Source organism: Opisthorchis viverrini (genome assembly GCF_000715545.1).
Source record: "Opisthorchis viverrini unplaced genomic scaffold opera_v5_29, whole genome shotgun sequence".
Classification (NCBI taxonomy): Eukaryota; Metazoa; Platyhelminthes; class Trematoda; order Opisthorchiida; family Opisthorchiidae; genus Opisthorchis; species Opisthorchis viverrini.
The window spans coordinates 2,219,455-2,247,444 of record NW_008751685.1 but is presented as its reverse complement, the minus strand read 5'-3'; the positions used below and the strand labels follow the sequence as shown (position 1 = coordinate 2,247,444).

Below are 27,990 nucleotides of genomic sequence, written 5' to 3'. Positions count from 1 at the left end.
CCAATTCGGAGTGGCGTAAACAGAGAGGTGGCCAACCCTTGACTTGACAGAGGAGTATGAAGGAGATAACGAAACGCTTGGGTGCTGTCGGTGCTACTGGCCTTCCAGGATGGGGACCGCGTGATCCTCACTTTGCCTGGTTGGAGACACTACAATATATGGCTGCCAACCGATGTCAGTGGCTTTCTTGTTGTCAGTTTCTGTCCAGATTACCTGAGTGAATGTCTGGAGATGTAGGCACCTCGGAATGATTGTGTTAAGCTAGCATTAAGTCCCCCCCCATCCACCTTTATTCTTTTCTTTACAATAAGGCTTTCAAATAAGTCATGGTTGTACGGCAGTGAAGCATCGGTGTTGAACACTGATGTCATGCTGTCGATGATGATGATGTACCATAGAGTGAATGAAATACAGGTAAACTTAATGGAAGCGACCAACTGTCACTTCGGGCTCACCAATTATTAATGCATTGGTTATGATAGCGATAATATAACTCAGAAGATATATGCACTAACGACAGTTTTTACTATGGGAGATATTATTTTACAGTTACGAGTTGCACCATGATAAAATAAATACAGTGCGAACAATGGAATGAGTCAAAAGGTGGATAACTCGTGAGAGTTTCTGGAAGGAAGTTCGGACTGCGAGAACGTGTATTCTCTTCAGTATAGACGCTACGTGCGTTCCGTAATTGTTCGTGGAGTTGAAGAGTTTGGTTGACTCCCTGCCCCCTGGGCACCCTAGTATGTGTGTGGTGACTGTGTTGTGTCTTCCTCAATATAGGGAGACGTGTATATAATGTGTGTATGATACATACCATCGTTCCGACGGGTACAAAGCGGGAACGGACTTGTTGGTTTGGATTGCAAGTGGGATGGGGGTTTTGTCACGTGATTTGTGCGTTTGCGAAACAAAGGAGTCGCGTGATCTAATGGGTACGGATGTACTAGACAAATTGTGTGAAGTTGGTTGAGGGAACAAGGAAATGACCGCTACATAGTCAACCCCGTCTCAGTTGCATGAAGTGGTAGATTATTTCGTAGAATTTCGGGGTCAAACTCCATTGGTCAGCTGACTGAATTTCCAGGTTGACATCAGATTCCGTCCAGAAATCGGTTTTGTCACTTTGTGCGTTTGCGAAACAAAGGAGTCGCGTGATCTAATGGGTACGGATGTACTAGACAAATTGTGTGAAGTTGGTTGAGGGAACAAGGAAATGACCGCTACATAGTCAACCCCGTCTCAGTTGCATGAAGTGGTAGATTATTTCGTAGAATTTCGGGGTCAAACTCCATTGGTCAGCTGACTGAATTTCCAGGTTGACATCAGATTCCGTCCAGAAATCGGGGTTTTATTTCCACCAGTGACGTAACTCATACTTCTACAGTAACACACAGGAATGGGGACTCTTAGTAGTGTAGACTGGGATCAACATACGCTGCTCTTTGTCTAGGTTGATTTCCTCATTTTTAGAAACAACGCCCATCGATTTGAACTGAATTTTTTCTTTCCTTCTACAGCAACCTGGGGCTGCCGCTGTTAGTGATTCTCGGCAAGTCGAAGAAGTTAAGCCAGCGCCTATTTCACGTTCACCATCGCCCAAGTTGAAGGATGATGTCACGAGTGGACGGCGGTGAGTTGTGCACTAAAATCGCCTTGTGTTCTTGTCTAATCCCTCGTTATCTTCGGCCTCTCCTGTTGTTTAAGAACTTTCAGCGACGATTTTTACAACCACTGTTTCACTGAACGTGTTAGACAGTAGTCTCAGTGTGTTCACCCGTTTAAAAGTCTGGACTTTATCCAGTGACTCACCTCAACCTATCCACTCAAGAATTTCAAAATCACCTCCCCCGGTTAGTCAAGGGATTCCGCCTTGGGGACTCAGACTAGTGACTCGTCCTTTACCAGGCAAGTGTCCTAATAACTGAGCAACTGGAAGGCCGCCCGTCGTTTGCACACCACTTCATCGTTGTTCTCTAGCGAAACACTTTTAACTTGGTTAGTTCAGCGGTTAAGGCTCAAAACTACTGACTAAAATGTCCATGATTCGAACCGTTACTGTCTAGACTCGTCCCTCGTCCATTCTTTCCATTGCACGACAGCTATGCACCGAACAGGTGTCATATCCGAACTGTCATTATTGTTACTATTCTTATCGTTATTTGTATTACATGTGTCATTCTGGTTTTTATACCATCTGTGGAAAAGTAAGGGCCTCTGCTTACCTAGATTTTGGACTGTGCTAACCACAACGGCTTTGAAGCTAAACTGATTGAGGACGGACATGCATTATTTTTGAACATCTTCAAACGATATTCCTCAAGGATAATGGCTGGTGTCAGGACGGTTAGATTTTAATAGGGGAACAGTGTTAAATAAGTAAGATAACCAGCAATCCAACGTGAGTATGTTGGGTCTACTCGTTTGAAGCAAGGAAGTACAACAGCAAGCATACTTTTTTCCTCAGTTCTACACGAAAATGAGATCACCTTCACCGAGTCCAAATCTTATCCTTGGAAGACCGAAATCTCTGGAACCTCCGGAGAAAATGCTTTGCGGTGAAGCATCGGTGTTGAACACTGATGTCATGCTGTCGATGATGATGATGATGATGGTGTAAAGTGTTGACTATCCGACTGGTCCGATACACCAGTTTCCGACAAAATATCTGGTTTTCCGAAAGCATGTTGGCTTGGGATATAACCTATGTTAGCATGATTAAACGCCTAATTGTGTGTGTTAAAGATCGACGCTCAGAAATCTGTGTGACTACCATGGAAAACCAGATGGCTGAGTTATAAACGTTTCATTTCAAAATGCGCTTACTCAAACCTCAAGGTTCATCTAATTGCTCAACAGTATTTTCACACAACGATTCGCAATCAGGTTTCTCCACGCGCTTTGCGAATAACCGTTTACACTGCTCTCTATAACGCATCTCAGCTCAAGAATAAATACACTTCAAGCAGTGTACAAGGCTCAATTATTTTCGATCGGTAAGAGTGGTGCTCGCGCCAGGAATGAGCGGTAACCGTCAGAAAAATTATGATATCGCTTCGTCCATGACTAAAAATACCTTTTTAAGCCTCCATACTTTGGCGCAGCTTTTGCAGTCAAACGGTTTCGGGAAAAGAACTCTAATTGTCTTCCTCGTGGTTCACCTCCGAGCGACCACGGGTGTATTTTTTTTTATAAAACCTGGTAGTTTAGCCGACAAATGTGGTTTGTGACTTCCTTCCTTTCTCGCTCTCTAATAGTCGCGTTAGGTTTATGGGAGACCTGTAAGTAACCTTCAAATGCTCGCAGTTTATTTTGTTTGTTTTTTAAATTTTTAGGGCCGCTTTTTAATAAATACAAATCTGTAGTACGATACTAACCCCGCCCCCCCGTCTTCCGTATGGAGAGCACCGATGGGTAGGGGATGGGTTCTCTTTCTCTAAGAATTGGTGATATGCCACCGAATCATGGATTGTGTGGTCTCTCCAGCGAGGTGACCCCTCTCTGACTGAGTCCCACTGAGGGGAGATCGAGTGTATGGTCATCAAAGATGGCAAAAAATGGTTCCCTTTGACTACACGTGCGTCCTTTTTTCGATGGCATTCAGGAATTAGATGATACCACCTCAACTGATTTCGCAGTTGGTTCGCGCTTGTCGGGAAGATCGAGATGCAGTGATTCACGCAGTATTGTTCCGAAAACTGATCAACGAACAGTTCTAGGAACCTTGCGCACACCGTTGTTTCGTGTGTAAAGTGTTGCAGATCGTACGCTGTCTGACCTTTTGTGCTATATATTGTGGCCAAGATAGCGACCGCGAGGCTTAATCGCCGAGACTGGTTTAACACATGTATGTCCGTAGCTAAATCGTGCTCCCAATGTTTAGGCTTCTTTGACGATGCACTTATCGCCTTGGCGAATTTTCGGATACATCACTGCATATGAGACCAGGGCTTTTGGATAATTCATTTGTGGGGTTGTTTAGTCCACGTGAATTCGGGAGCACCTGACTAATAGTGACTAATAGCTAGGGCACTGTATGATCCACAGACCACAGTTACGGCGTCCTCAGTATCGTCGCCTTGTCCATCGTAAATCGCACGCTTATCTAGTGAGATTCCTGAAGCCAAAACGAATGTTTCTCACTCCGCCAGGGGTTCGCCACAAAGATCAAACCGGCAACCTGATCCAACGTTCAGGTTCAAAGTACATAATTCCATAGTGATTGAATGATGACTGTGGCCATGTTGGCCGGAAGTTGGTAGCTAAACCAGTTGAACGCTGTAGTGTCTAATCGTCTGAGCTCGCAAGTGATTGGTCGGACCAACTGGTGTTTCGGCAATAGTTCCCACTCTAACAAACGAACCAACTTCAACCAGTTTCAACCACCAACTGGTTTTGAATTTCCGTTTGTCATCTACACTCGATCGCGCGTCCAGAAACGGTTTTGATTTTGACAATATATCCAGTGCACTCACTTGTGAGACAGCGTGCTTCGCTCGCATTTTTTGCTTGTTTGGGGTTATATATCTGTGGAAATTACCAGGGAGTTATTGAGTGATCACACTAAATACGAGACTGGGTCACGCAAGTTACTCTTTGCGCGCTGAAACGTGATCCAATGTATGGTTTACTATTTCACACGAGCTGTCTCACTCATCTCCGCCCATACACAGAATGTATATCATTTTTCGTTGTCTTTATGAGTTTACACAATAGATATTCGTCTATTCCTCTCTTCGGTTAGCCACATTCAAAGTGGCCTCTTTATGGAAGTAGTATAAAAGCATCGATTTATTTCTTTTATTTTTAATAATTTGTGATTGGTCGTTTTCTTGCCAACAAAAGCCCCGAGTCAATGCGGTAAGTTATGTTTTAGCCACTAACAATGTATCCATCTTCATCTTTGCTTTTCTTGTTTGCCACATGTTGTTTCCATCCATTTTTTCATTCTAGCATTTCTCTTCTAATGTCTCCGGCCAAATCGGTGGAAACCGAGACTCAGCGGAGTGTGAAGGCACGTTACGTCCGGTCCACTAGACGTTCTACTCAGGGTGTGTCAGCGGAAGAGGTGGAGGAAGCTAAGAAGCTCATCTGTGACAACAAGAACAACAGTGCTGCTATCCAGCCGACAACTCCGCTTCCGTCCACAAACACAGTTACTGAACGGACACGAGCGCAACCGTCTGCCAGTGAGGACGTCCGAACTTCTTCGAGCTATCTCTCGACCTTGGATAGGCCCCTTTCACCAGATTCTTCTGTTGGTCGGGCCTCAGACGCCCTGGAGGTGAGTTGGGTCAAGTATGCTGGCTTCTTAAGAGATTTTGCCAAGTCGTACGGTAACCCATCCTCCCCAATTTTACGTTCTGGTACGCCAGTCTTGTTTTGCCCTCAAGTGGATCGTGAATGTCTGATTACCCTAAATGGCAGGAATTCAGCTGGAGTTGGTAGTCTGCAGTCATTGTAAGTAACCTGGAAGCTCCTGCTTTGAGACGGCCTGTCAACGCATATTGTCAGGCAACTGCTAACCAGAAACGGTAATACTCACCTTGACAGTTTAGGCCAGGCGTGAATATTCATCCTGTTCGTTCTTATTCCCAGCCTGCAGGTAAGACGAGTAACTCGCGCTTGAGCCCGTTCTTCATGCCAAAGCCAGTACATTTGTATGTATAACAGGATACAAGTAACACGGACAACTAATCTCCACTTTTTTATATGAACTTCGCTCATAGGATATAGTTTCTTGCCTGTAACCCTGACTTTGTCTTGCCAACAACATGCCGTCATTGATGCTGTGCGTTGACGAAACTTGGCTGACGCTCATTGGGACGCCCTGGACACAGCCGTTGTTCGATGGGTTATTCACAAACTGACCTGCAGTCCTTGCAGTGGCAACTGGTAGTCTGGAAGAAAGTTGGCATACGGTTGAACCCCCTTCACCTTCCAGTTGTATTACAACTCCCGGTTCGAAACATAGTCATGCCCAACGCATTCGTCCATTTTTTCTCAGAGCGTCCGCGCTTTTGTTATAGACTTACTTGTTTGCTGACGCTCTGTTTCACAACCTTAAACCTTAGTGTTTTATCTTTCGAAATGAGTGTCAGTTGTACTAGTTCTATGAACGGTTGTATCCATTTGGTTTTGTTTTTTACACAGAGCTACCGATATCGTCGAATTGAGGGTCGTTCTGGTCTGAAAGATAGTGTGGCACCATCTCGCCTCAGGTCACGTGACACTTCCGGAACATGTACGTCCCCATATTTGCAGACGATTTTTTGTTGCTGTTCTTCTTGCCGTCTTTCAGGTGGTGGGAAATCTTCGATAGTTGTGAGTGGTTTCTTCGTAGATTGTTTCGGATTTTTTCGATCAACTCAACTCCCATTTCAAACATCACTACTTCAGTAGGTCCTTGTTTATCTGCATATTTAAAGTTGCTGTCTTGAAATCGTATCGTAGTACATTTCGCGAGTTTGAAATTTCGGTGACGCTTTTTTCAATTTCGGTCATTGAATCGTGTCTGAAAACGAAACTTCACAGCAAATAACCCACTTTTAATGCTCACAAGGTGACTGGAAGCTCTTCGACAACCCACCACCGGTTTCGTCCGTCTTGTGGTTTCCCGAGTTTCCATCAGCCTTATGTTCGACTTGAACAAAAGACTACGCAACTGGTGAAGTATGCCAATTTGCAAATTATTTTGATGTTAATGGGAGACTCTGTTGAATATTTCGCTCATGGTACTCATCACTTCCTTGCGGCTCATTCATTCGAAGAATATCATGAACGAATGATTGAGTTGGATAACTTGGTATTCCCCAAAAGTGTCTGTGCTTTTCTGTACTTCGGCAAACAGTTACGAAGCTTCATTATAGACGGAGAAAGTTCAAGTTCCTTCCCAATCTAATCACTGTGACTAGAAGTAAATGCTCTTGCGACATGAACATCCTTGTGGAGCGAGATGGCCCAGTGGTTAGAGCGCGAATTAACTGACCGGAAGGTCCGTAGTTCGAACCCCAACCCTCCTTTGGCAATCTGGTAGCATCCTAGCCCTCGTGCTCCCTTCTGGTGACATGGTCGTCAGGCACCGAAAGGGTGCTACAGCTGAACGATCCTTGTGTCTTTGTGACCCATCGTACGTTAAACGTATATTTTGATTGGTCACGCCAGGTTTTATTAGAACTTTATTGCTGAATCCTGATCTAGACCCTCCGTAACCGCTTCCCTAAGTCGTTGTGTATGGCTTCATATATGAAGCATGAAGGAACTGTCTACAAAAGGGAGTGAGTTTACTTAAGGGACGTAGGTAAACCCTATGCATATTGCCACCGTGTCGTTCGACTGATCTCATGTAGAGTCTTCCTGATGAGTGTACTTTCGTTCGACATGCTGCATTCAGCATGTGTCTACTGTTCTTTGAGTTTGTATCTGGGTCACCGCGGGGTGCTAAAACGTCTGTCTGCTATTGCTTTTTATCATCACTACTCAATCAAGCCATCTTATCTATCTCGAAAACAGTGGCTAACTCGACATATTATTAAACGGTAGGGCGCGAATTTACTGATCAGAAGGTCCGTGGTTCGAACCCGACCTCCGCCTCTCGACTTCCCCTGTCTAGGCTTGGACAACCTGGCAGTACCCTAGCCCTCGTGCGACCTTTGGGTGGCGTGGCAGTTAGGCACTGAAAGGATTTTACAGCTGAACGATTTATTTTTTTATAAATGGTAGCTGTTACAGCTCCCTGACTCCCAACCTACCGTACCTCTTTACTGACAGTTGATTCATCGATTGCGAGCATAGGTATGACTATAATGAAGTCTTCTTTCTCCGCGTTTGTCATCAGTACATCAAACAGCTCTTGATAACCGCACTGCCCATCACCCACTGGTCATCGTTAATCGTTTTATTAAGACCGGTAGACTCCATAACGTGAACATGCTTCCGGACGCGTTATCGCTCCGCTGTGAAACATGCTCCCAGACATGTTGTTTTGTAATTCTGAACAAAAAGTGTTTTGTTTATTCGGAAACGGTGGATCGAGTCAAAACTGAGCATTGGGGTTCGTGTGTTGAGTGTTCCCGTTGTTGGGCGTTCGAAACTTCTCAAGCCCTGTTTTGCAGAACGAAGTCAGACACCAGGACAAAAGTTATCTATGCACACATTCATAGCTGTTACTTGTGACCGTTTATGTGACATGTGGATTTGAGACCACGACATATTCTCTCTCTCTCTGCTTTCCGAAAGTGCGTGATATTTGTTAACCCAGGGCTTTTTAAGGTTATGGTCCCATCTAATCGTCATACCCTCCAAGTGAGCCATCGATGAGGCTGTAACAATTTCCGATTTTGTTTTCATTTCAGCTGTGAACTCACTGTCCTCCTCCACCAACCCATCTATCACTCGGCAAGCAGCTGTTGATGAGTATCCCTCAACTGCCAGCCAGCTACGTAGCACAGCCGCTAGCGACAGCAAGCACATTGAGCTAGAAGCCTCCGATAGTGTAGAACACTTACTTCGCCAACGACGCCGCATCGTCCGAGGACTGAATTCTCCCACATATGGCACCTCTGAGACACTCGCACCTCCATCCTGCACTATGTCCCCATCGGTTACTTCGGCTGATTCCAGTTCACCCGTTGTTTCCAGGGTGAGTTAGATATTCTTACACAATACCAACCGGTTCACTGTTTTTTTGCATTCGCTGATCCGATCGGTAAGGTTTGGACGTTTAATACCTCCCCCTTGGTATTTCTCTACTCGTGTATTCCATTAGTTGGAGAGTTGCAAGTGGGCTTGTCTAAGATGGGTGGAGCAATACAACCAATAGATTTTCTACCATGGTCTACCAGAGTAGACGTGAGAAAGGACCACTGAGACCATGCACACGGTCAAGGCCGTTTTGCGTTTTGGAGTCAGCCAAACGAGACCTGGTGTAATGATCGATCGACGGTCGAACGCCCGGTAGACCACTGACCTCTAACTGTGGAAATTATTGTTACCGTCATGGCAGGCTTCATCCCCACTGATTTTTCCTCGGAGTGACACATGTCGGTAGGTAGTGACACCCTAATTAAGGTTGAATTTCAATCCATCTCTCTCTAAACCATCTTCGAACACGCTCTACGGAACATCGATTCTTTTTACGTCTTTATTTGTGAAGCAACACGTTCTATCAGGACAGAGACCAGTAGCCAATTCGTCGAAATGATAGTCCAAGACGTTGCCCACTCGGCATCCGTTTTTATCCGTACTCACAGGGAAATCCAATGTCGTTACTTTGACCCTTCCCGTTTCTTGTTATTCCTCTTCTGTCCCCATTTTGTCCTTCGAATTGTGCGTTTCTCCGATTGTTTTGCCACATGTCTTTTGTGACTAGCCATCGCTGTGTCATCTCTTAGGTGTGTGTCTTAATGGTCATTTTGCGCCTGACATCCGAACTTTTGTTGGGCAGAACGTAATAGTAGAAGGTGAAACCTTCGATGTGCCTTTGGGTTCCAGATGTTCATCCGTGCATCGGATTTGTTTCATCTCGCCAACCGTCTAAATGTCGTGACTTCTTTTTGTGCACCTGTTCTGGTGGTGTGTCGCAGCGTTCGGCTGTCTACCAAGACAACCACAGAACAACAGGATTATTTGAAAGGGCATCATTGTACACCGGATTAATGAACTTGTTGACAGTAAAGTATAGTTATCAGAAGTATAAATAACTTGAATGTTATCTACCTATCCTGAACCTTCTCATTTCAAACACTAAGAGCAGATGTGCATCGGATAGTCCCACTTTCGTGGCGTTGTGAGTTTTGGTGGAGTACACTTGTACATATGCCTAATGTCATCCAAAGGACCTTGGGGCTGTTGGTGATGTTTCGGTTCACTATCAAATTTCATGTTATTCCCTCACCTAATCGCCCTACCTCTCTCTATTAAATGGAATCTCAGCCATTCAGCCGGTTCCTCCATTCGACCGATTCATCTGTCCCCCAACAAAACCACGTGTCCGAGGGCTTGAACTTCTCATGGAACTCCGCCAGAACCAGTGCTGCACCGTCAATGACAACCAGCCTGGTTTCGTCCTTCACACCTAACTCATCCGTTGGTGTGTCAGGAACAAGTGACTCGCGTGGCACCACCACCTACCGTGATCGGCTGGCGCCTTCTGCTGAGGTGAGCATTCGTCATCTAATGTACCCCTATAGAGCGTTTTTCATGCTGTTGCATCACGGGACAGGTGTTCGAAACCCCTCGTTGTTGACTTGTGCAGACTTACCCACCGACGCTACTATTCACCACGTTATTTCGGATTACCTGTCAATTACAAGGGTATCTGTCTTTTGAACTACACACCATTACCAGAGAAAGTTATGATACCTAGGCCGCAGTCAGTCTATCTTATTCTATCGTTTTCGTCCCCGTGCTTCGTGTTTCACAAAAATCAGTACATCTGTTTTGTAAACCCTCTTTTGATTATTTAACTGGGGATAGTTCGGGTGAACCACACATGAGACCGTTGCCAATAGGGAACGATACTCAACTTCTGCGGTCTTGCATCCTCCACTGTAGGGAGCCATGATCGCGACACTTTTCCGAAGCCACTTGGTGAATGGTGGCTTCATCTAAATCTTGCGTTGTGAACTTCCCGCATGTGCTGTAGGCTGTTACATCATCTCTTTGACTGTCTTCATATGAACTTGCAGCTGACACGCTTGAAATTTTCAAATCTACCTCAAAGCCTTAAGTCTTCTTCCAACAGTGATCATTCAGAGTCACACAAGCACTCTTAGTTATCTACAAGTATCCAGGAACCGCACCTCGCCTTTTCATTACTGGCAAAACCAAGTTCAATGTGAGCATTCAGGTCCTCTTGCTCTCAGTGTGAGCTATACATCCTCCCATACACAAACCTGATTCTCAATCAAACGATGGGAATGTATAAGGACTGTGATTTCCGACTGACGTGAGCCAATAGTGACCACTAGGAAGTTTAACTATTTGTTTTTCCCCTAGCTCGGTCATTATCAATATTTCTCCTGGCCTTATCCCAGCCGCCTGTTCGTATCCACCCAAAGCTATTGAGCGCTCACTGGTTTTCAATCACGGTTCCACGTACTTGGCGTGCGGTGGTGGTGTTGGTGGACGGAATCTCATCACCGCAGTCATTTGTGACATGAGAATCTCAACTGTGCTGTGTGAGGCTCTTGTTTGATCCGTAGACCAGCTACGGACCCCACTCTTTGCCAGCAGCCCATCAAGCGGACACACTTTGGTTCCCGACATTTTTGCTCATCACGCATTCAACTATTTGTCTCATTTCCACCCGCTTCTCTTTTAAGACACCCGACTACAGACGGTTGTACGAAGCGGAAAAGGCGGAGAAGGATCGTCTAATGCGAGAATTGGATCGGATCACCAAGGAGAATGCCAATCTACGGTTGCAGCTGACTCGATTGAATAAAGAGGATTCCCGTTCGGGGGTCAACTCGCTGAACAGCACGGCCCAAGTAACAGATGAGGTACGTCTTACTGCGCAATGGTATTTTACCACGCGCTTCGTCTGTGTGTGTTGTACGTGGGGTTGTTTCTTCGATATTCCATGCCAGGGGCGATTCCCAGATGTGGCATAGCTGGAGACTCAGACGCTTTTGCAGTCTATAAATCGGGATTTCAGTCTGTTGTATCATTAGAGACCCTGCGCATGCCATTCTGATCTATTTCCCGCTACTGAGCGCGCCCCACATTCAATTCTGCTGGTCTATTCCATTGTTTTTTAGCCTAAGAGCAACCTTTTTTCATGGTTCACTTGCTTATCTTTTGTCTCTGAACCCTGGCTACTTGCTTTCTTTGACACTATTCATTCGTTTCTCTGTGCTCTAGACGCAGTGGTTTCGAATCGGCTTCTTATATTTATGTGGCGCAGGTCTCATTAAGTTTTTGTGTTGAACCTGCAAACAGTCTTGATGTTCGATTCAACCAAAGGGGTTTGGAATATCCGGGTTCAACTGGCCTTCCTGGCTTAGCGTGATTTTCACCATACTCGAATTCAAGGCTTGGTCGCAAGCTGAGACGTCCTTTTTGCTCACCGATTCGGTCCGTTTACAGTAGGCGTTTACAGTAGGTGCCATGATTAATATCATTTTATCATCTCCACCTGAAATGTGGTTGTGCTACCCCGTGATTTCTATTCATTACTGCCTTGGAATTCGTTTGAAGCGTGACCGTTCAGATGCGGTACAGTCAATTTCATGCACCGCTGATGAGCTCTAAGAAAAGTGAAGCCCGCATTTAGCTTGACCGTTTTGTTGTGCACTAACTAACCAGAATGATCGCTTCAGGACAGAAAAGAGGCCTTAGAAACCATAAGCGGCATCGACGGTGATCGATGCTACCATCCTTTTCACCCAGTGACCGCTTCAGACTGCCACAGGTTTACATTTGATCCTTAATACAAGGCAGTTGCCGTCAACTAATTCAGAAGCACCTCGCCCACTTGGTTCTTGGGTTGATCTTTTGTGTTTTCAACAAAAGTACCACTAAGGATGCACAAAGTGTACTAATCCTCCAAACCAAGTCAAAGACCATGTACAACACGTCGTGTATGTAACGACAAGTTTGGATATTCAGACCTCCTCTGGACACGCCATTGGTAACTGGCATTCAGTGGATACTACCTTGTACTTGGCTGTTGGTCCACATTCTCGACCAGTCAGGTGGTGGACCGGCAATTCGCCCGATCATCCAACCAATCACGTTGTTGATTCCCTTCTTCTATTTTTTTATATTGTACAACGCGATTCCCCCCTTTTTTTGTTATTTTGGTCGGTGCCTATGCCACCCTTGTTGTTTTTTGATCTGAACCTAAACCGTTCTTTGACCTTGTCATCGGACGTGTCGTTTAAGTTCACACGTGGTTTCGCTAGCTTGTAAACACGTGGCTCCGAGGCGGCGTGGACTTTGAGACCCGTTAGGAATTAGCAGTTACTAAACCGGTGTATAGAAGCCGGCATAGTCCCACGATTTGAGGTTTGTAAAGCTTTATCATTTTATTATTGTACTTATAGTACCGCATATGTAGCTAAACCTCCATTTGAAAGAATTGGCTTTTGGGATTTTGCGCGTAACTCGACGTGGTTCAACAGATTGCTGGGATCAATCTATACACGTGTGGTTAGGTTTTTTGGTGGTAGCGGCGTCCAACCGCCAGCGGGATGCATGGTCCCGCCTAACACACTCCACATCGCATGCCAGATAATGGTCACGCTGATTGAGCGCGTGAAACGCTGGGCTAGGTACGTTTGATCCCAGTTGATTCATGTTCAGACCACCCATAGTGTACATTCTCCGTAGTCATTTCGTCATATATTTGTCCGGTCGATGTGGTATTTGGTGAACGATTCTGCTCACTCCGGCCTCAATCGCTTGTGTTTCATCCAATTATTTGGCTGTGTTCCCACTTCTTACTCGTCCTGTGGTCACATTTCCAACTCTTCTGCCTCGCGTTTCCCTGGGGTTTCTTCTGTTCCAACCAGATCGGCATCCGAATAGTTTCTTTGCCTGCCTGCATGCTACTAAGCTGAGGTTTCGAGAGCTTGTAGCCTAATTGTGTATAGTTCACACAGTTCATTCATGGTAGTGAATTCACTTGAAGATTGTCTTCGTATATGCAGCGTTACGGTTGATTGTGTTCGCTGATTAACGGTTTTCTCCCTTCTCCCTGGCAAGGCCATCATTTCCTACATCCATACTTTGACTGCCTCCTATCTACATGTGTGACCTACTGGCCACGCTCGACAATCGACAGCATGATCTCTACGTAGGCTTTTCAGTTTTGTGTAAGCCTAAATGTTCTGGATCGCAGTTGCTGAATGGCATTTACACTCACTCTTGACAGTGTCAACGCCCACCCTGACAAAGATTTCAAAATCTTTCGCCCAATTCCTTGAAGTTCGGCTGGATACTGAATTGATTTAGCTCCGTGAAACCGTTTGTTTTCAGGACACTTGAAGTTTGACATGTCCCAAGTGTTGTCGGTAGTGTTAAAATGTTATGACGCTGTTGTCCATGTGATGGAGTCAATTCCATCCCCTCGACAAGTACACACTCACAGCCAACTAGTCGATCATGAGTTCCCCGATTACACGCTAAAATTCACTGTGCTTCAGTCTTATTCTCTCCTTTCGATGGCTCCCTTGTTTTTTTTTTCTGCGGCAGTTTCGCCGCGTCTCCGGTGTGCGACGTTTCCGGATCAGTGGCCAAGCCCCGAAACGTAATCTACCAGCAACGTGATCGTGACCGGCACACCGGTTCACCTAGTCTTTCTTGTTTTTGTTTTGGCTTTCCTAATATTATTGACGGTGATTTCCACCAGAAAGTCGATTGTTGCCGTGTGTGTGTGTGTGTGAATGCGTGCATGCATGCGTTTGGATTGATTACACACGCCAGCACATGACATTGCACTCACCCTCCTATAGCCATGAAACGGCAGTCGTGTTAGTTGACCCTCACACTTGGTTGGACAGAAGTCTACTGTTCTGTTTCCTCGAACAGTGTCTAACTCTGTAACGTGATTTCCGCTCGGTGCTCTACCTCTTCCTCTCTTCGAAACCCTCTTTGGATCAGTGGAGTACCTGATGAGCTTTGACCACCAACTTAACTAGGGAAACAGGATAGTGGGTGAACGCCTTCAGACGGGGTTGGCTTTTTCGGGAGCAGCTTATAGAACTAGTCGTACTTCCTTGCCCAGATATTCCAAACAGACTAATAAAAATAGGCGATGGTCAGAGGAGGTTAACACTTGTACTCCTAAACTGATCTCGAGGGCACCGGTCAAACCTGCATTTTTCTGCCTGAAGCTAATTGCTTGTTTTTGAATGAGTTCTAAAGTGTAGTTCTACTCGTACACTCATTTCAACCTATTGAGAGGCTTTTGTTCTGCATCCTCATCGTTATGTCATGCAGTTACTGGCCATGGACTGGGTGAAAGGCGATGAAATCTAACGAGGCAATGTAAGGGTGACAACGTCTCGATGCAGCACTGGTCCTGCAGAGGCGAGCATACTCATCAACCAATACGACGGCTGGCTTGCCTACCTGCCTGGCCTAAGGTAGTGTCGCAGGTGCGGTGGATGCCTACCTACGGCATATTTCGAAATGTCTAGCTTTTGGACTGGCGGTTTGGACACCTCACTTACTTTGGAATTGTCTTTGTGAGTTCACTTGAACACTGGAACTCCGAACCAAAAGGTCGGTCGTATACCCGAAAAAGATGTTTCCAAATTCTTTCTGGGTTGAAGAAACTCGCTACTGGTGTACGCAGTGTAAGAGTAGTGTCGCTGACCCCTTGTGACCGTTAGCCGACGAATCACTGACATTTGTCTAACCACGAGGCACACACACGAGTTTCGCGAGAAGCGTCGCTCTGTCCGTCTTTTTTTCAAGTGAATATTTAGGTTTACAAATGTTCCGCATGGTGATCGTTTTTCCGAATTGCCAATTCGTTTTGTCCCCTTCTTTGCGGTATTGGAATTTTTTCAGTCAACTTCCAGGCTTTTCATCTGTCCAATTTCCATGCGGTCGTTTTGATGAAGTTGCGCTGCCGTTTCAGCACCCGTATGCCGAATAAACCGTATAGATTTGGCATATTGTACATACTGTTTCGAATTCTCACAGTAATTTGACTGTGTTTGATGGTTGTCAACAACTATTCGGGTTTCTAAAGCATTCAACCGCGGATCAGTTCTATGGGAACTGTCCTCAATCTTGCCAGAACTATTAAGGCCATGTTGAAGGCTTCAGAACATTTGACATTTTCAGAGACGAAGGGCCTTCCAAAATAGTCTATTCGTATTCGACTTACGATAAGTTTGATATGATATGATAAGTTTGATCACAATATCCATGTGGAATATGGCCGAGTTAGAGGTTTTTCTCTTTCGTTTCCAACATTTTCCCAATGGTAGACGAAAGGTCGATTGGTAGAGGGACTTACCGAAACGGCGGTGAAATATTTGGAAACATGTTTGCCCCATTAACCGATGATATACACGACAGTCCACGCAACTAAGGTCCAAAGGAACCACTGAACAACCAGGTTTCATCGAGTTTACCGTCAGCCAATCACGTTAGAAACATAAGTTATCTTCAGCCAATCATATGGACGCAAGCGCTGGCTGTGCCTCTTTGAATGGTGATGAAACATTTACAAAACCACGGCCAATAGACCAGCAACGATTGCATCTCCCCGTTACTTTGCAGCATTGCTAGTAGTTGCACTTTCTGGAAGACCGTCATCATTTTGATTTTGTCTACTTTAAGGTTTATATGCCCCATTCAAAGCAGTTTTGGAGAATGCTTCCTCAGGTCTGTTCTGTGAGTCACACAGAGCGTCGATGATCACAAACTCCTGTGCGGCTCTCATTTTGTCTGAGTGTTAAATTGAGAACTGAAATGGTGGCCTATCACCTTCCCTCTATTGAACCTGAATCGGATCTTCGTGTGATTACCGATAACAACTGATCTCTTTCAGGCCTTTTGGATTTCTGGGCTCAAACAAGTGTTCATCATTTTCGACCCTCAACCACATTTCTAGAAAGTCAGGTGGATGCGAAAGAGGCGTAAATTGCTCAGTATGAAAATGAGGGAAAAAGCATAGATGCTGCAGGGGCGAACGCAAGCCAGTCTGCTTCCGGGTACCAAGTCACCATTGAATGCGACACGCTGAACTCCAGCTTCCTGATCGACATCCACCAGTTTCGTTCAGTAATACTTGCCGAAGTTTTGCGGACAGCACTCAGTGCCGCAGTCGTTTATCCTGAAAAGATGGATTGACGAACGAAAACGGTCCGCACCTAGTTATATTTCGGTCCGTTGTGAAATATGCGTCTATTTACCATCGTATTACTATTCGCTTTGTGGGGGAGTGTGATGGTCAACTACTGATAAGTCCCACGCGTCTTGAATCGATAGTAGCTAGGTGGTTCCTTGTGACACCGGGGTCAAAAGCGGATTTCTCTGCTGTCACCTCTTTTAGTAAACCATTTATGATTATTTTGGGCCAGAAGTTCCGTTGTTTGGTGGATTAGCTTCATCCATGAAGCTTATGAAACAGTACAACACTTAATATTCCCGCCAGCTTGACTGCACATCTAACTACCTTTCTGCTGGCATGATCTTCACCCTCGTTAGGTCGCTCTAAAGATACCTTGGTTAAGATAGATGTGTTTGTTTGTTGGTTTGTGATGGGTAAACAACAATTAGCCAAGATGTGAGCTCATTCCCCTCTGTATATCTCTTCCTGTTTGTTTCTCGTTTCCACTATATCTGTGTGCACGTTTAACTGCCATTCATCCGATTACTTCACATATTTATTCCATCTTGTGTGTGTGTGTGTGTGTGTGCGTGTGTGTGCACTCGTGCGAATTCACCAACAAACCAACCCACCTTGAATCCAACTATCCTTCACAACCCATGCACACACTTACATATAATACTCTTTTCCGTTCGTTGCTTAATTTCGACGACCACTCTCTAGTCTTTGCTTTCTCCTTTTTGCTCTGGATCGCTCATTCGACCACTATCCGTCTCCAACAACCTCCGATCAAAAAATACCTACCCATGTTTTCATTCGTAAAACAAACAAACGCTTGCTGATCATTAGCCCTTTTCCCATTGCAACCGCACTCAGCTCCATAATCGCCTGCTATATCATGAGGACCAGCTCAAGGTGAGTCCCTCCCTCCTCTGATCCATGTCACCCATCCGCCTGTTGTTGTTCCTCCCGTATCATTGTCACCGCTTTTTCGCACATTTCACAAGGATGACTTGACCAGACCGACTTCGGTGTTGACGTTTGAGATTTTTTTCCAGCAAAAACAGTTGCTTGGTTTCTAACCATCGGTTTTAATGCTTCTGGTGAATGCTACTCGTCGTCACTGTTGTCGATAGATCTTGATTTGTGAGCGAATCTATGTCTGTTTGCCACCAAACCTCGTCGTAATGGGATTGACTCGGTGCACCGATGCATTTTGCTTTCCACTGATGATGTCTATGTGCATGTTTTGTGGGCACGCGCTCGTCTTGTTACCACTTTTCCGTTCTTCTCTTTTTCACTTGGTGCACTAGTTGTTGTTTTTTGGTCCAACAGGGTGTTCTACAAGTTGGGGATCCCAGTCAGCTGATTATCGTTTATCCTATGGACTCGACTCTTGGTATGAGTAGTCTCACAACAGAGAATCACTGCATTGTCTCAACTGACCCCACAACTCGTGTATATCAAACTACGGGCAGTTTTCGCACAGTTAACTAGGCTACATGTTGCACCGATTGAGTAGATCACAATATCCTGTACTCCTTTTGTCTATGTATAAATCTCATTTTACAATCCATTGTCACGACTGAACTTTCATACTTATTCATTCTCGTTGCCTTGTTCACAGCCTATTACACCTGGCTCAGTTATTTTGTTTATTAGTCGGGCCTTCGGTAGCTTCGTGAACCATCTAATGAAGTTCAACGTTTCTTCACATTGGTCGTGATTTATGGTACTGTTGTGCATGTATGATACGATGTGTAGACCACTTATTCCCCGTTCAGCGAACTTCACCATCGGAAACGTGAAAAACTTCTAAGGGAACCAAGGATTTTTTAACTGATCCCCTGACAAAATCCACTTCTTTTGAAAATCAAGGAACGCCTGCGCTATTTAGTATGGCGACTGCTTCCGTTCGGAGCTCGGCGCTTTTAGGCACTTAATTTAGCAATATTGATTGTTTCCGTCGCACATTGCGGGTGGTTGTTCATAGACTTGGCAGTCTTGATGCAACAAACAGGTGTGCTCCCGTAGGTTTTGTTTATGGTTGCAAATTTAGTAAGTGCGGACTCAACGACTCGTTATTCCGCTTAGGAGAACACATTACAGCGTCGGGGTGCCATCCACGACCGCAACTTTACCGAAGATAGTCTACCGTTTTCTACCTCATGAAAATGTCGCTTACAGGCGAACTATTTATCCTTCAACCCAGAGGAACGCCCTGAGAAATTTTTCAAATAAATGAATAAAACAGCCAGACGATGGGAAGGACGTACATTATGATTAGGCCCCGGTTGAACCACACAACCTTTCAGAATGCCCGTGCTATAACTCAACACCAGTAACGAATCGCTGTTCAACCCATACAGAGAGCCTTCCTCGTCTTGCCTGGCTAACTAATTGGAAGTAATCCCTTCTTTTTAAAGAGTGGAGTTCACGTTCTCTGTGGAATTCACCTTGAGAAATGTCGCTTACGATGACAAGAGACTACCAAATCTTTGCAAGCAGTGTCGAATACGATTCTTAATAGCCTGCAAAAGGTGACGTCTGTTGTTTGTTTCTTGAGTAAAGCCGGCGGATCACTCTCTATTCGAGACCCTCCCCCAGGTGATCTGCCTCGACTGATTCCCACGGACCGTCCCTGCTGTGGGGCACTCTACTCTTTGTGACATACCTTCCAATACGATCTCATATCAGTGCAAAAATATGTTCAGTTTACACATGCGCACTCGTCTATTTTCGTTGGCTTGAGTAAATGTGATAGTTTACCGGGTACCATGTTTATCTCATGGCAAGACGACGGCGTTTTGAGCGTCTCGTCTATTCCAAAAATTGGTACTTTTCAGTGAAACTCTACGTCTTCGGACCAACAACTTGTGACGCACGCCTAAAAGTTAACGTTTCGGATTTTCACGTGACTCAAAGTATACTTAAGCATTCTACCTGAACTGGACTCTAGTTACGAAGTCGTTGGACCCTGTTTTTTTTGTCCCTGCAAGCAGTCTCCTGTCTGAAATTGTTTCAGAACCGGTGCACAATGATCTTATCCAAGGGGACCATCGCGAACAAACGTTTACACGAAACCCATACAGTTCTACTCGATTTAACCGAACGACGCAGCTGTGGGAAATTGCGAAATTTCATTCTGAGACATCTCAGCCTAACCAACTTAACGTAGACATTAAGAAACCTCATCGTAGCTTGTCCAGCCTTGGAATACCAGTGGAACTCAAATACTACAATTTGCATGACAGCAGAGAAACGTATGAGTATTCACACACAACCGTTTGGCTGGTATATGTCCACAAAACTTCATCTCTCGCGTTGAATTTACCGGAGATTCGCTTTGTGTATGGCTTCGTGCGCATATCAGGGAAGCCAACAAACTCCATGTCAAGAGCGGTTAAGGCGTAATTCGCTCTAGTGAACGCGACAGAAAAAATCGCTCAGCTGTAACACCCTTCCGGTGCCTAGCTGCCATGCTACCCGAAGGAAGCATGAGGTCTGGGATACTGCCAGGTTGTCCAAGCCTAGACAGGGGAAGTTGAGAGGCAGAGGTCGTGTTTGAACCACGGACCTTCCGGTCAGTAAATTCGCGCTCTAACCACTAGAGTTTTACAAGATCACAATGACCGCCTTATCTGTGCGAGAAGTGTTCATGGAAACGAGACAACTTTATTAAGGAAGGGCATCCGATTGATGAGCTTCGTACTGCGTTCCAGTAAATCAGCTTCGACAGATGAATAGATTTATCGTTTGGCTTTCTCCTCGTTCTTTTTCCTCTCAGGAACTAAATCGGTTGCGAGAAGAGAACGCCAAAATGAAAGAGGAAAATGGCGCACTTATTCGCGTGATCAGTAAACTTTCCAAACCGGTTTGACGTGCATTTCTCCTCAGATTGGTCTATATCATCTTCCAGCGCCTGCGCTCACCTTTGCCGTCTCTCTCTCTCCCTGGCCTCCTCCGTAACTGTCCGGTCAAGTGTGACTGCTGCTCACACGCATACCTACCTGCCTTTTGTTGCATCAAACATCGTAATTCGCTTCATGTTCTTCCAGCGCGCTCACCTTTGCCGTCTCTCTCTCTCCCTGGCCTTCTCCGTAACTGTCCGGTCAAGTGTGACTGCTGCTCACACGCATACCTACCTGCCTTTTGTTGCATCAAACATCGTAATTCGCTTCATGTTCGTTACGCATCGGTGGAGCGGTAGGTTCTCTGTTTCGCGTGATGACGGTGCCTAGTGGCCGACAAATTTTTGTTGTATTCTCGCCCCGAGACAGACTGCAAGCAGCGTTGCCTTTTCTGTTCATATCTATTCTACCCCTTTCCAGCTCGTTTCCTGTGCACTGTGCTATTTTTCTACCCCAGTTTTTCAATCCACGCGGTTCGTCGTGTACGAAGCACACGTCCTTGTTCTTTTCGACTGTCCTAAAGAAGTATATTGCGCCGCATCCCTCCCCCCGCCAACATACACTTATCAAACCACCTCATATACTCTTCTACATCCTTTTCCACAAGAATCTGATACAGCGTGTTGCTTACGTTTTTCGATCTCCGACAGACAGCTTAGCCGTCTGTCGCTCTGTACATAGTCCCTCTGCATGTTGAGCCGTCTTCCGTTGTTGAATTCCATCCTACCAGCCGCGTCGCATAAGATCCGGGTCGGGAGTTTCTCTGATACAGCTCGAATGATGCTGGCTGCTCGTTCATCTGTACGGGCTCTTTTAGTGCGAAAATTTCTGTTCACAAGGTTGCCACCGTTATTCAATGACTGGCACAGACTTTCGGTTCTTTCCCATCCTGGATGCGTGGAACGCAGTCAACTGTCGCGGTGTTTTATGTCTGCGTCTTGGAATCATTGATGGGCAATTCTTCTTCAGGAGTCGGCAGATGCAATCCACCCCTCTCGTTCGCACTACCGCCTAGTCCAGATGCCTTCAGCCTTCCACACGGATCGTTGCATAAAATCTTCCATTTGATCCTGTGGGATGCGACGCGGGACAGCTATCGGTCTCGCGGAGAAATGTCTTATCTGCGGCTTTATGATCAACCTGTTTGAGCAGTTAGTTACCAACTGCTTTCCCTATTGTCCTGTCTTTTCTAATTTTATTCCCTTACTTCACGAATACAGCATGGCTTATCCTTCTGACCCTCGGCGTTGTCTTAATCTTTCAATCTTCTCACGGTGTAGACCAGGTGTCCCTGTTTTTCGCTGTGCAATTCAATCCATCGTACGGAATTGAGAGGATGTGGGCCCGTACTAGTATTAGTGAGCATTGCGTTTTGACGTACGCGGATAGGCGAACTTTTTTTGCTGGTAAGAGTGAATTTTTTACTAATTGCATAAAGCCCCTGCCAAATAAAATATGATGGGGTTAGCCCAGCAACCCTAGGCGGCCAAAATGTCTCACACACACACGGGTGTTGTCCCGTGAAACGGGGGGCTTTGCAACAGCCTTTGTCAGGCTGAGTTACTTACTTTTCACTATGACCAGAGTGAACACCCGTATATGACCGATTGAGACGTGCGGTACAGTCCAAATTTCGTCATAACCGCGCTGCAAGTATTTTGGGATAGCATACCCACATCGGAACTTGTCAGGGATTACCCCACGTTCTACCTGGGCCCAACCACTGTTTCCTCCGGACTCTCAAGTGAACATCCTCGCTTAGCCTTATCTGTCGTTGGTTGCTCAAACCGCATTATGAGATCCAAAAATGACACCCGGTTTCCACCCCGATAACGCTGTACTCAGACACGATCCGCTTTCATGTTTACTTCAACCTGTTTCTGACTGCGTTCTCTGGGACTTTTTTTCGCACTAAAGGCCTACCGTAACTCCTTTTCATCCTTAATTGGAGAATTCCTCATGGCTGTCAATCAATTAAGCTCCAGTGTTACCCTGATAACCGAGGGTTTGGGCACGTGGTATCTCAATTATCACTAGTCCTCTATCAGACTGTCAATAAACACACTAATCAAAACAACAGACCGATCTCTCAGGGAAACGAACGTAAAGGCAATTCGCTTTTGGTAGGTACAGCTTGTCAAATAGAGTGGAAATGTTACAGAGTTGCTTCACAAAGCGTTGGTACCATGGGTTTCGGGTATCTGTGCTTCATTTCTGGTCACCGTTCCAACCCCCTGTTGGTCGTCGTCTATTGAAGCTGACTTGCCCATGCTTTGGGTGATGTCTTCCACGCGGAATGATATGTAGTTGAAGTTCTCTGCCCTCCAATGCGGGTTGTAACCAATCCGGTGAAGCTAAAGATGGGACTCAAACAGTACTGTATGCCGTCGATTGAACGACTTTCAATCCTTCATCGTGACACCCAGAAACGATGCGAAATTTACGGGTAAACACTACAGCCGGCTGTAAGCGATGATTCGGACATCCAATTTCGGTCCTCAAGCTTCACTTGTCCATCGGTTTGGTCTTAGTGGAGACAGTCCGTGTTCCGTTGAGCTGGTTTCTTCGTCCATGCTTTCGTTTGTATAGTTCAGTTGAGAATATCTAACGTAATTGGTTAGGGGAAGCCCGGCTTCCTCTTGTTGGTTTATGTTGGACCTGTGTAACGTTTTGCTACACAGATTCGTGTATTTGACTGGTTGTTTAGGTGTCATCACTTTCAGTAGTTCTCACTGCTTGTTTGCTCCGCATATCATTCGTATCGAATTCCAATCTAGCGTGCTCATTCTGTGAAAGATACTAACCGCATTGAGTCTGGTTTCTAAGGTTACTCGTCACTGCTCGAGTGTGTCTGTTGACATCTATGGTATTGACTGTGTTACACTGGGGTATCTTGCTGCGTTTTAGCCACTACCGCCAGTTTGGCGAAGCGTTCCTCGCCTCTAGTTCGCATCTTCCAACTTAAGCATTCGAAAGAACTGTTTGGAAACCAACTACCAAAACACCTCTAAATGGATGTGGACTTGTAGTTCCGAATAGCGAAAGGATGATAGTCTAAAGGGAATGCTGGTAGGTGCCAGAATGGTGCAGTGAATGGCGTTTGAACCGTCCTGGTTTGGCTTGACGATTCCGTCTACCGGAACGCGACGAACGGGTAATCTGACTGCGATACAGTGGTTGTAACATAATCTCTTGTTGTTAGACTTTATCACGTTTCCCAGCTAGCTGCTGATGTTGTGATATATCATAGCGTCACTGTTGGTGACACTGACAGTTCATGTATTTGGTTAGTCGGAACAGTTATTTTTGGAAGCGGGAGTTATCTGCCGTGTACGAGCGTTATGGGGTCTTTGTCTTCGCCATTTCGTAACACAGGGAATCAATAATTCTGTTTTAAATCACTTTCAGTAAAGCTGTTTTCGGAGGTTGAGTCTACGTCTGAGCTCGAGAGAGAGGGATGTATGAAATCCTCGTTGCAGCCATGAAATTTTCCGCAAAGTGATTCGTTTGTACACAAGCGCAGTCGTACCCTTCAAGAAGCACTTGAGAAACTTCTTGGCACTCTGAATACACTGGTGAGAATATCTGGATATAGTGGAAATTCCCCGATACTACATATTTCGTGAAGGACAGATTAGATCGATCCCAACTGAGCCTCATAACAATCGCAAATACCACTTGATTCATTCCAGCCAACCACGGGAAACCACCTGGTACAGTACATCAGGTCAATAAAATTTCGTTTTTCCCACTAATAATGGTCGATGAAGGAATAAGTTCTATCTTCCAAACAAAGTCTGCTCATTCGATTGAGGTAACTCAGTGAAATTTTCTGCATCACTCGAACAACGGTACTGATATCTGGTTATAGCTGCCGTGAGCCGTGTAAGCGCGTTCTAAACCTGCACACCAATTCCCTAGGCACCAATGATGTCAACTCGCTTGGTGACGAAACGTTTGCAAACCAGTTGCCCAGTTCAGGAAACAACAATCTGAGCTACCAACATTTTACTCCACAATAAACCGGCCAGCTATTCTTCGTTCGCCTCACGTTTGCAAACAGTTGCCCAGTTCAGGAAACAACAATCTGAGCTACCAACATTTTACTCCACAATAAACCGGCCAGCTATTCTTCGTTCGCCTCATCCCCCAACTAGGTGGATAGTTGCAGAGCGTTGAGTACGTTCCCTATCCCACTAGTTCACATTAACTGACGGCGCAAAAAAAACAGCACCGATGCCGTCAGAACCGAATAGCAGAAATGTAACAGTCCCATCTGCGAGAGATTCATGTCAAAAACGTCCGGTTTGCCTTCAAAATTCAGAGCAAATGTCACGGCCGAAGCGCGCGCCATCGCGGACTCTCGAAAGCACGATTAGTTCAGAGCCATACTTTACACAAATGAATTCACTACGGCTACGCTGAATCACTGCTGTTAATCTGACAATAGGTGGCTTACTAGTCAGTGTGGTTGCGGGCCCTGACCAAGAACAGCGCCCCAATTGACAACTAAACGAGCAGGAAATTCGTCGATGCGCCGTTTCACTGGACAAGTATGTCTTTACCTGAAACCAGTATATCCCCCGGCTACCATCCTGGGAGAGAGTCGCTGGTACAGGAATACCGAATCTGCTCTTGGGCGTAGATTTTGTGCACTGTGTGAATGATTTCCGCACAAGCGTTTTTGGTCAACCACAAGTTTTCAACGTGAAGTAAAGTTGTAGTACGGTTCGTGGGATGTATTATACGGAGGTGAGTGGCAGATTTCAGCAATGTACTCCGTACTTGACGCAGTACTGGTTGATGGTTAGATCTAACTGGACTTTAATCTCAATTGGAAATATTAGTGTTGCGGGGATTGTTTTAACCCGCTAGGGACACCGAATTTGTAGTATTGCGTCCGTGGTTCGTGTGGTCGACTTCAACTTCAAGGTATAATTGTAGTTTTCGATTGGGGGGAGGAATATTATTCTGGGGTACCCTCTCTATCATGTTCTGAGGGACGGTATGCTCGCTAGCTGTGTCAAACCTATAGAACAACTGGAGCGAAGTTCTACAGCTCACTAGGTTCAGTGCACATTCGAAACGCCACAGCTTCGTTTCCGGGCACATAAATAAAATGTGTCGCAGTGTACATTCGGGATGTCACAGCTTCGTTTCCCGGGCACATAAATAAAATGTGTCCCCAATCGTTTGCGATGGTGGCTATGGGGGGACTAGTAGGAAACATACGGCAAAAACAAATAAGTCGTTCGTAGGTATGGGTCTGGGTTTAAGGTGGATGTGGTTATACCGGAAAATTTGGATATATGGTTTCCGTAACTCGCGTGATGTGCGAATATCCGAGTTGGTCAAATGAGAACGAAGACAACAGCGACGGATAATTAGGTGTCCTATTTTAGCGCTTTATTATTATGTATTTTCCTAAAGATTAGGACCGTTGTTGGTATCCTGAAGGAACAGATAGGCTTCACAGAGTTTGCACACTCAGGGAGCCGATTCCAAATGTGTAGCACAAATGTGGAACAGTAGTCAAGAAGTCTTCCTGGATGTTGTGATTTCGGGGGGGGGGGGGGACTAACCGTCGCTGGAGTCTTTTAGTGCATAAAACGTGAATAACACAGCTTGGTGGTTTCTCACTCTGCACATCCGGTGACGTGTAGGATGATAACTAACCATTGTGGTGGTTAGTCAGCGGGGACCGGCTTGACCTATGTGAATATGCATGCCCAACACCACTCTAGGACATAGGTGATTCAATCAATCCCTGGTTCCTGAGGCTGACCTATGTATACAAAAAAACAACCGTCTATGCTGTTGGCTTTGAGGCCTACAGGTTCTGTGATTCAATAACTCGGTGTTCGTTGCACGAATCCTCGGCCTTTCATGTTAAAGGGATCAGTGATTTTCATTTTTCAGGCTTGCTGCGCTTCACCTTAATTTCGAATACGTCATCATCCCTCATTTCTGCAGCGAAGTATGAAAGCCATTACCAGCAAACTCAGCTGCGCTGGTCATTACCGTCTTCCTGGATGGGGACCCCGAGACGGGCCACATCAATGGCTAGAGACATTGTCAGACATGGCCCAGTTGCGCTCTCAATGGCGCTCCTGTATCAGAGCTATTGCCTCCAATGCATAGCTCCTTTTCCAACCCCCCCTCACTTGACAACCCACTGACAATACTGAATTTATGCACCAATTTATCAGCTCCCCCCTGCAATGCGCAGCTACCAACCCTCACCCACCCAGATCATCGGTGAACGAAACTGCGGCAGCTACAACCACTGTACGACGAGTACGCGGTTATTACAGTTGATGATGATGATTTCTGCAGCCTTAAACGAAGGCAATGCCAACTACAAGAGCCGTGAAAGCGAGCATCACAGAGAGCTCAGAGCTGCCGTTCAGGATTAGCAATAAAACTACTCTGGTGTATGAGCTTAGCGCGCTTACTACTTGCAGCGGGATAAAGTGCTACCGAAAGAAATTGCGCGCTTGTAGCTTTAAAAATATTACTTCTTATCACCGCCTGTTTTCGTTAGAGTGAAAGTCGAGGAATGATGCAGCTAAATAGCTTTTTGAAAGTGGGCAGGTTTTATGTAGACACCCACGCAGACATCTGTAGTCCAACGAGTAGTGATCCACCAATTCTGGGCACTTTTTGTGGTTTCTGGACCAAAGACCAATAGCCCCGTTTGACTACTTACTAAGCACGTTCAACATACTAGTACTCGTTCCCCCACTCAACACAGCCTACATGGTTGGTGTATTCCTGAAACATTCCAGCGCAAACGCAGTATAACACCCTATGACCCGTGAGTAACGGTTGTCAAAAGGAACTTCTGGTCACATCTAAGGCGGTGTACGCACTTTTATGGTGGGGTGCAGAAGACATATTGGATGACAGCTAGCAAATGAGATCCTTTGTTGTTTCAAAGGATCACGACTCTGTCGGATCTCCAATGGACGTTGTGCACGTTGCATCCTTAAGACGAGGCGCCTGATGACCGCCAACGGTTTTGCCTAAGTGATATCTATTTGATCGGGTTTCCAGGATTCGAGTTTGCTGCTTAAAAGGAGTGTTTGGTCAGTAACAATTCTCGGCAGATAGATGACCTGGATTCGATCAATTGACGCACCCAGTTTGAGGTATTAGTGCACAGATGGCGATAGCCATAATACAAATCAGAAGGTGAATGTGCACTAATAGAAGTTTTCAACATGGTTGCGACACGTATAAAAATGAATACAATGCGAAATGGGAGCAAGTCAAAAAAGG

General features: G+C 45.6%; 3 protein-coding genes across 3 annotated transcripts in view; 1 reads left to right on the top strand and 2 right to left on the bottom strand.

Moving 5' to 3' along the window:
• T265_02425 (hypothetical protein) overlaps window positions 1-21,934 on the top strand; it is a gene marked incomplete at both ends in the record, with an annotated part of 82,464 nt that extends 60,530 nt beyond the window's left edge. Inside the window, 8 exons of the mRNA XM_009166658.1 lie at window positions 1,524-1,636; window positions 4,957-5,287; window positions 6,157-6,247; window positions 8,358-8,644; window positions 9,937-10,161; window positions 11,328-11,507; window positions 17,675-17,713; window positions 20,586-21,934. Of these exons, the coding sequence (XP_009164922.1) occupies window positions 1,524-1,636; window positions 4,957-5,287; window positions 6,157-6,247; window positions 8,358-8,644; window positions 9,937-10,161; window positions 11,328-11,507; window positions 17,675-17,713; window positions 20,586-20,678 (1,359 nt within the window). The remainder of the gene's footprint in view (window positions 1-1,523; window positions 1,637-4,956; window positions 5,288-6,156; window positions 6,248-8,357; window positions 8,645-9,936; window positions 10,162-11,327; window positions 11,508-17,674; window positions 17,714-20,585) is intronic.
• On the bottom strand, window positions 11,089-11,271 carry T265_02422 (hypothetical protein; the record flags this gene model as incomplete). Its single annotated transcript, XM_009166655.1, has 1 exon — window positions 11,089-11,271. The coding sequence occupies one exon, from the start codon at window positions 11,269-11,271 to the stop codon at window positions 11,089-11,091; it is 183 nt and encodes a 60-aa protein (XP_009164919.1).
• On the bottom strand, window positions 13,141-13,320 carry T265_02421 (hypothetical protein; the record flags this gene model as incomplete). The annotated part of the gene is made up of 1 exon (XM_009166654.1): window positions 13,141-13,320. The coding sequence occupies one exon, from the start codon at window positions 13,318-13,320 to the stop codon at window positions 13,141-13,143; it is 180 nt and encodes a 59-aa protein (XP_009164918.1).
• Window positions 21,935-27,990: the final 6,056 nt, after the last annotated feature.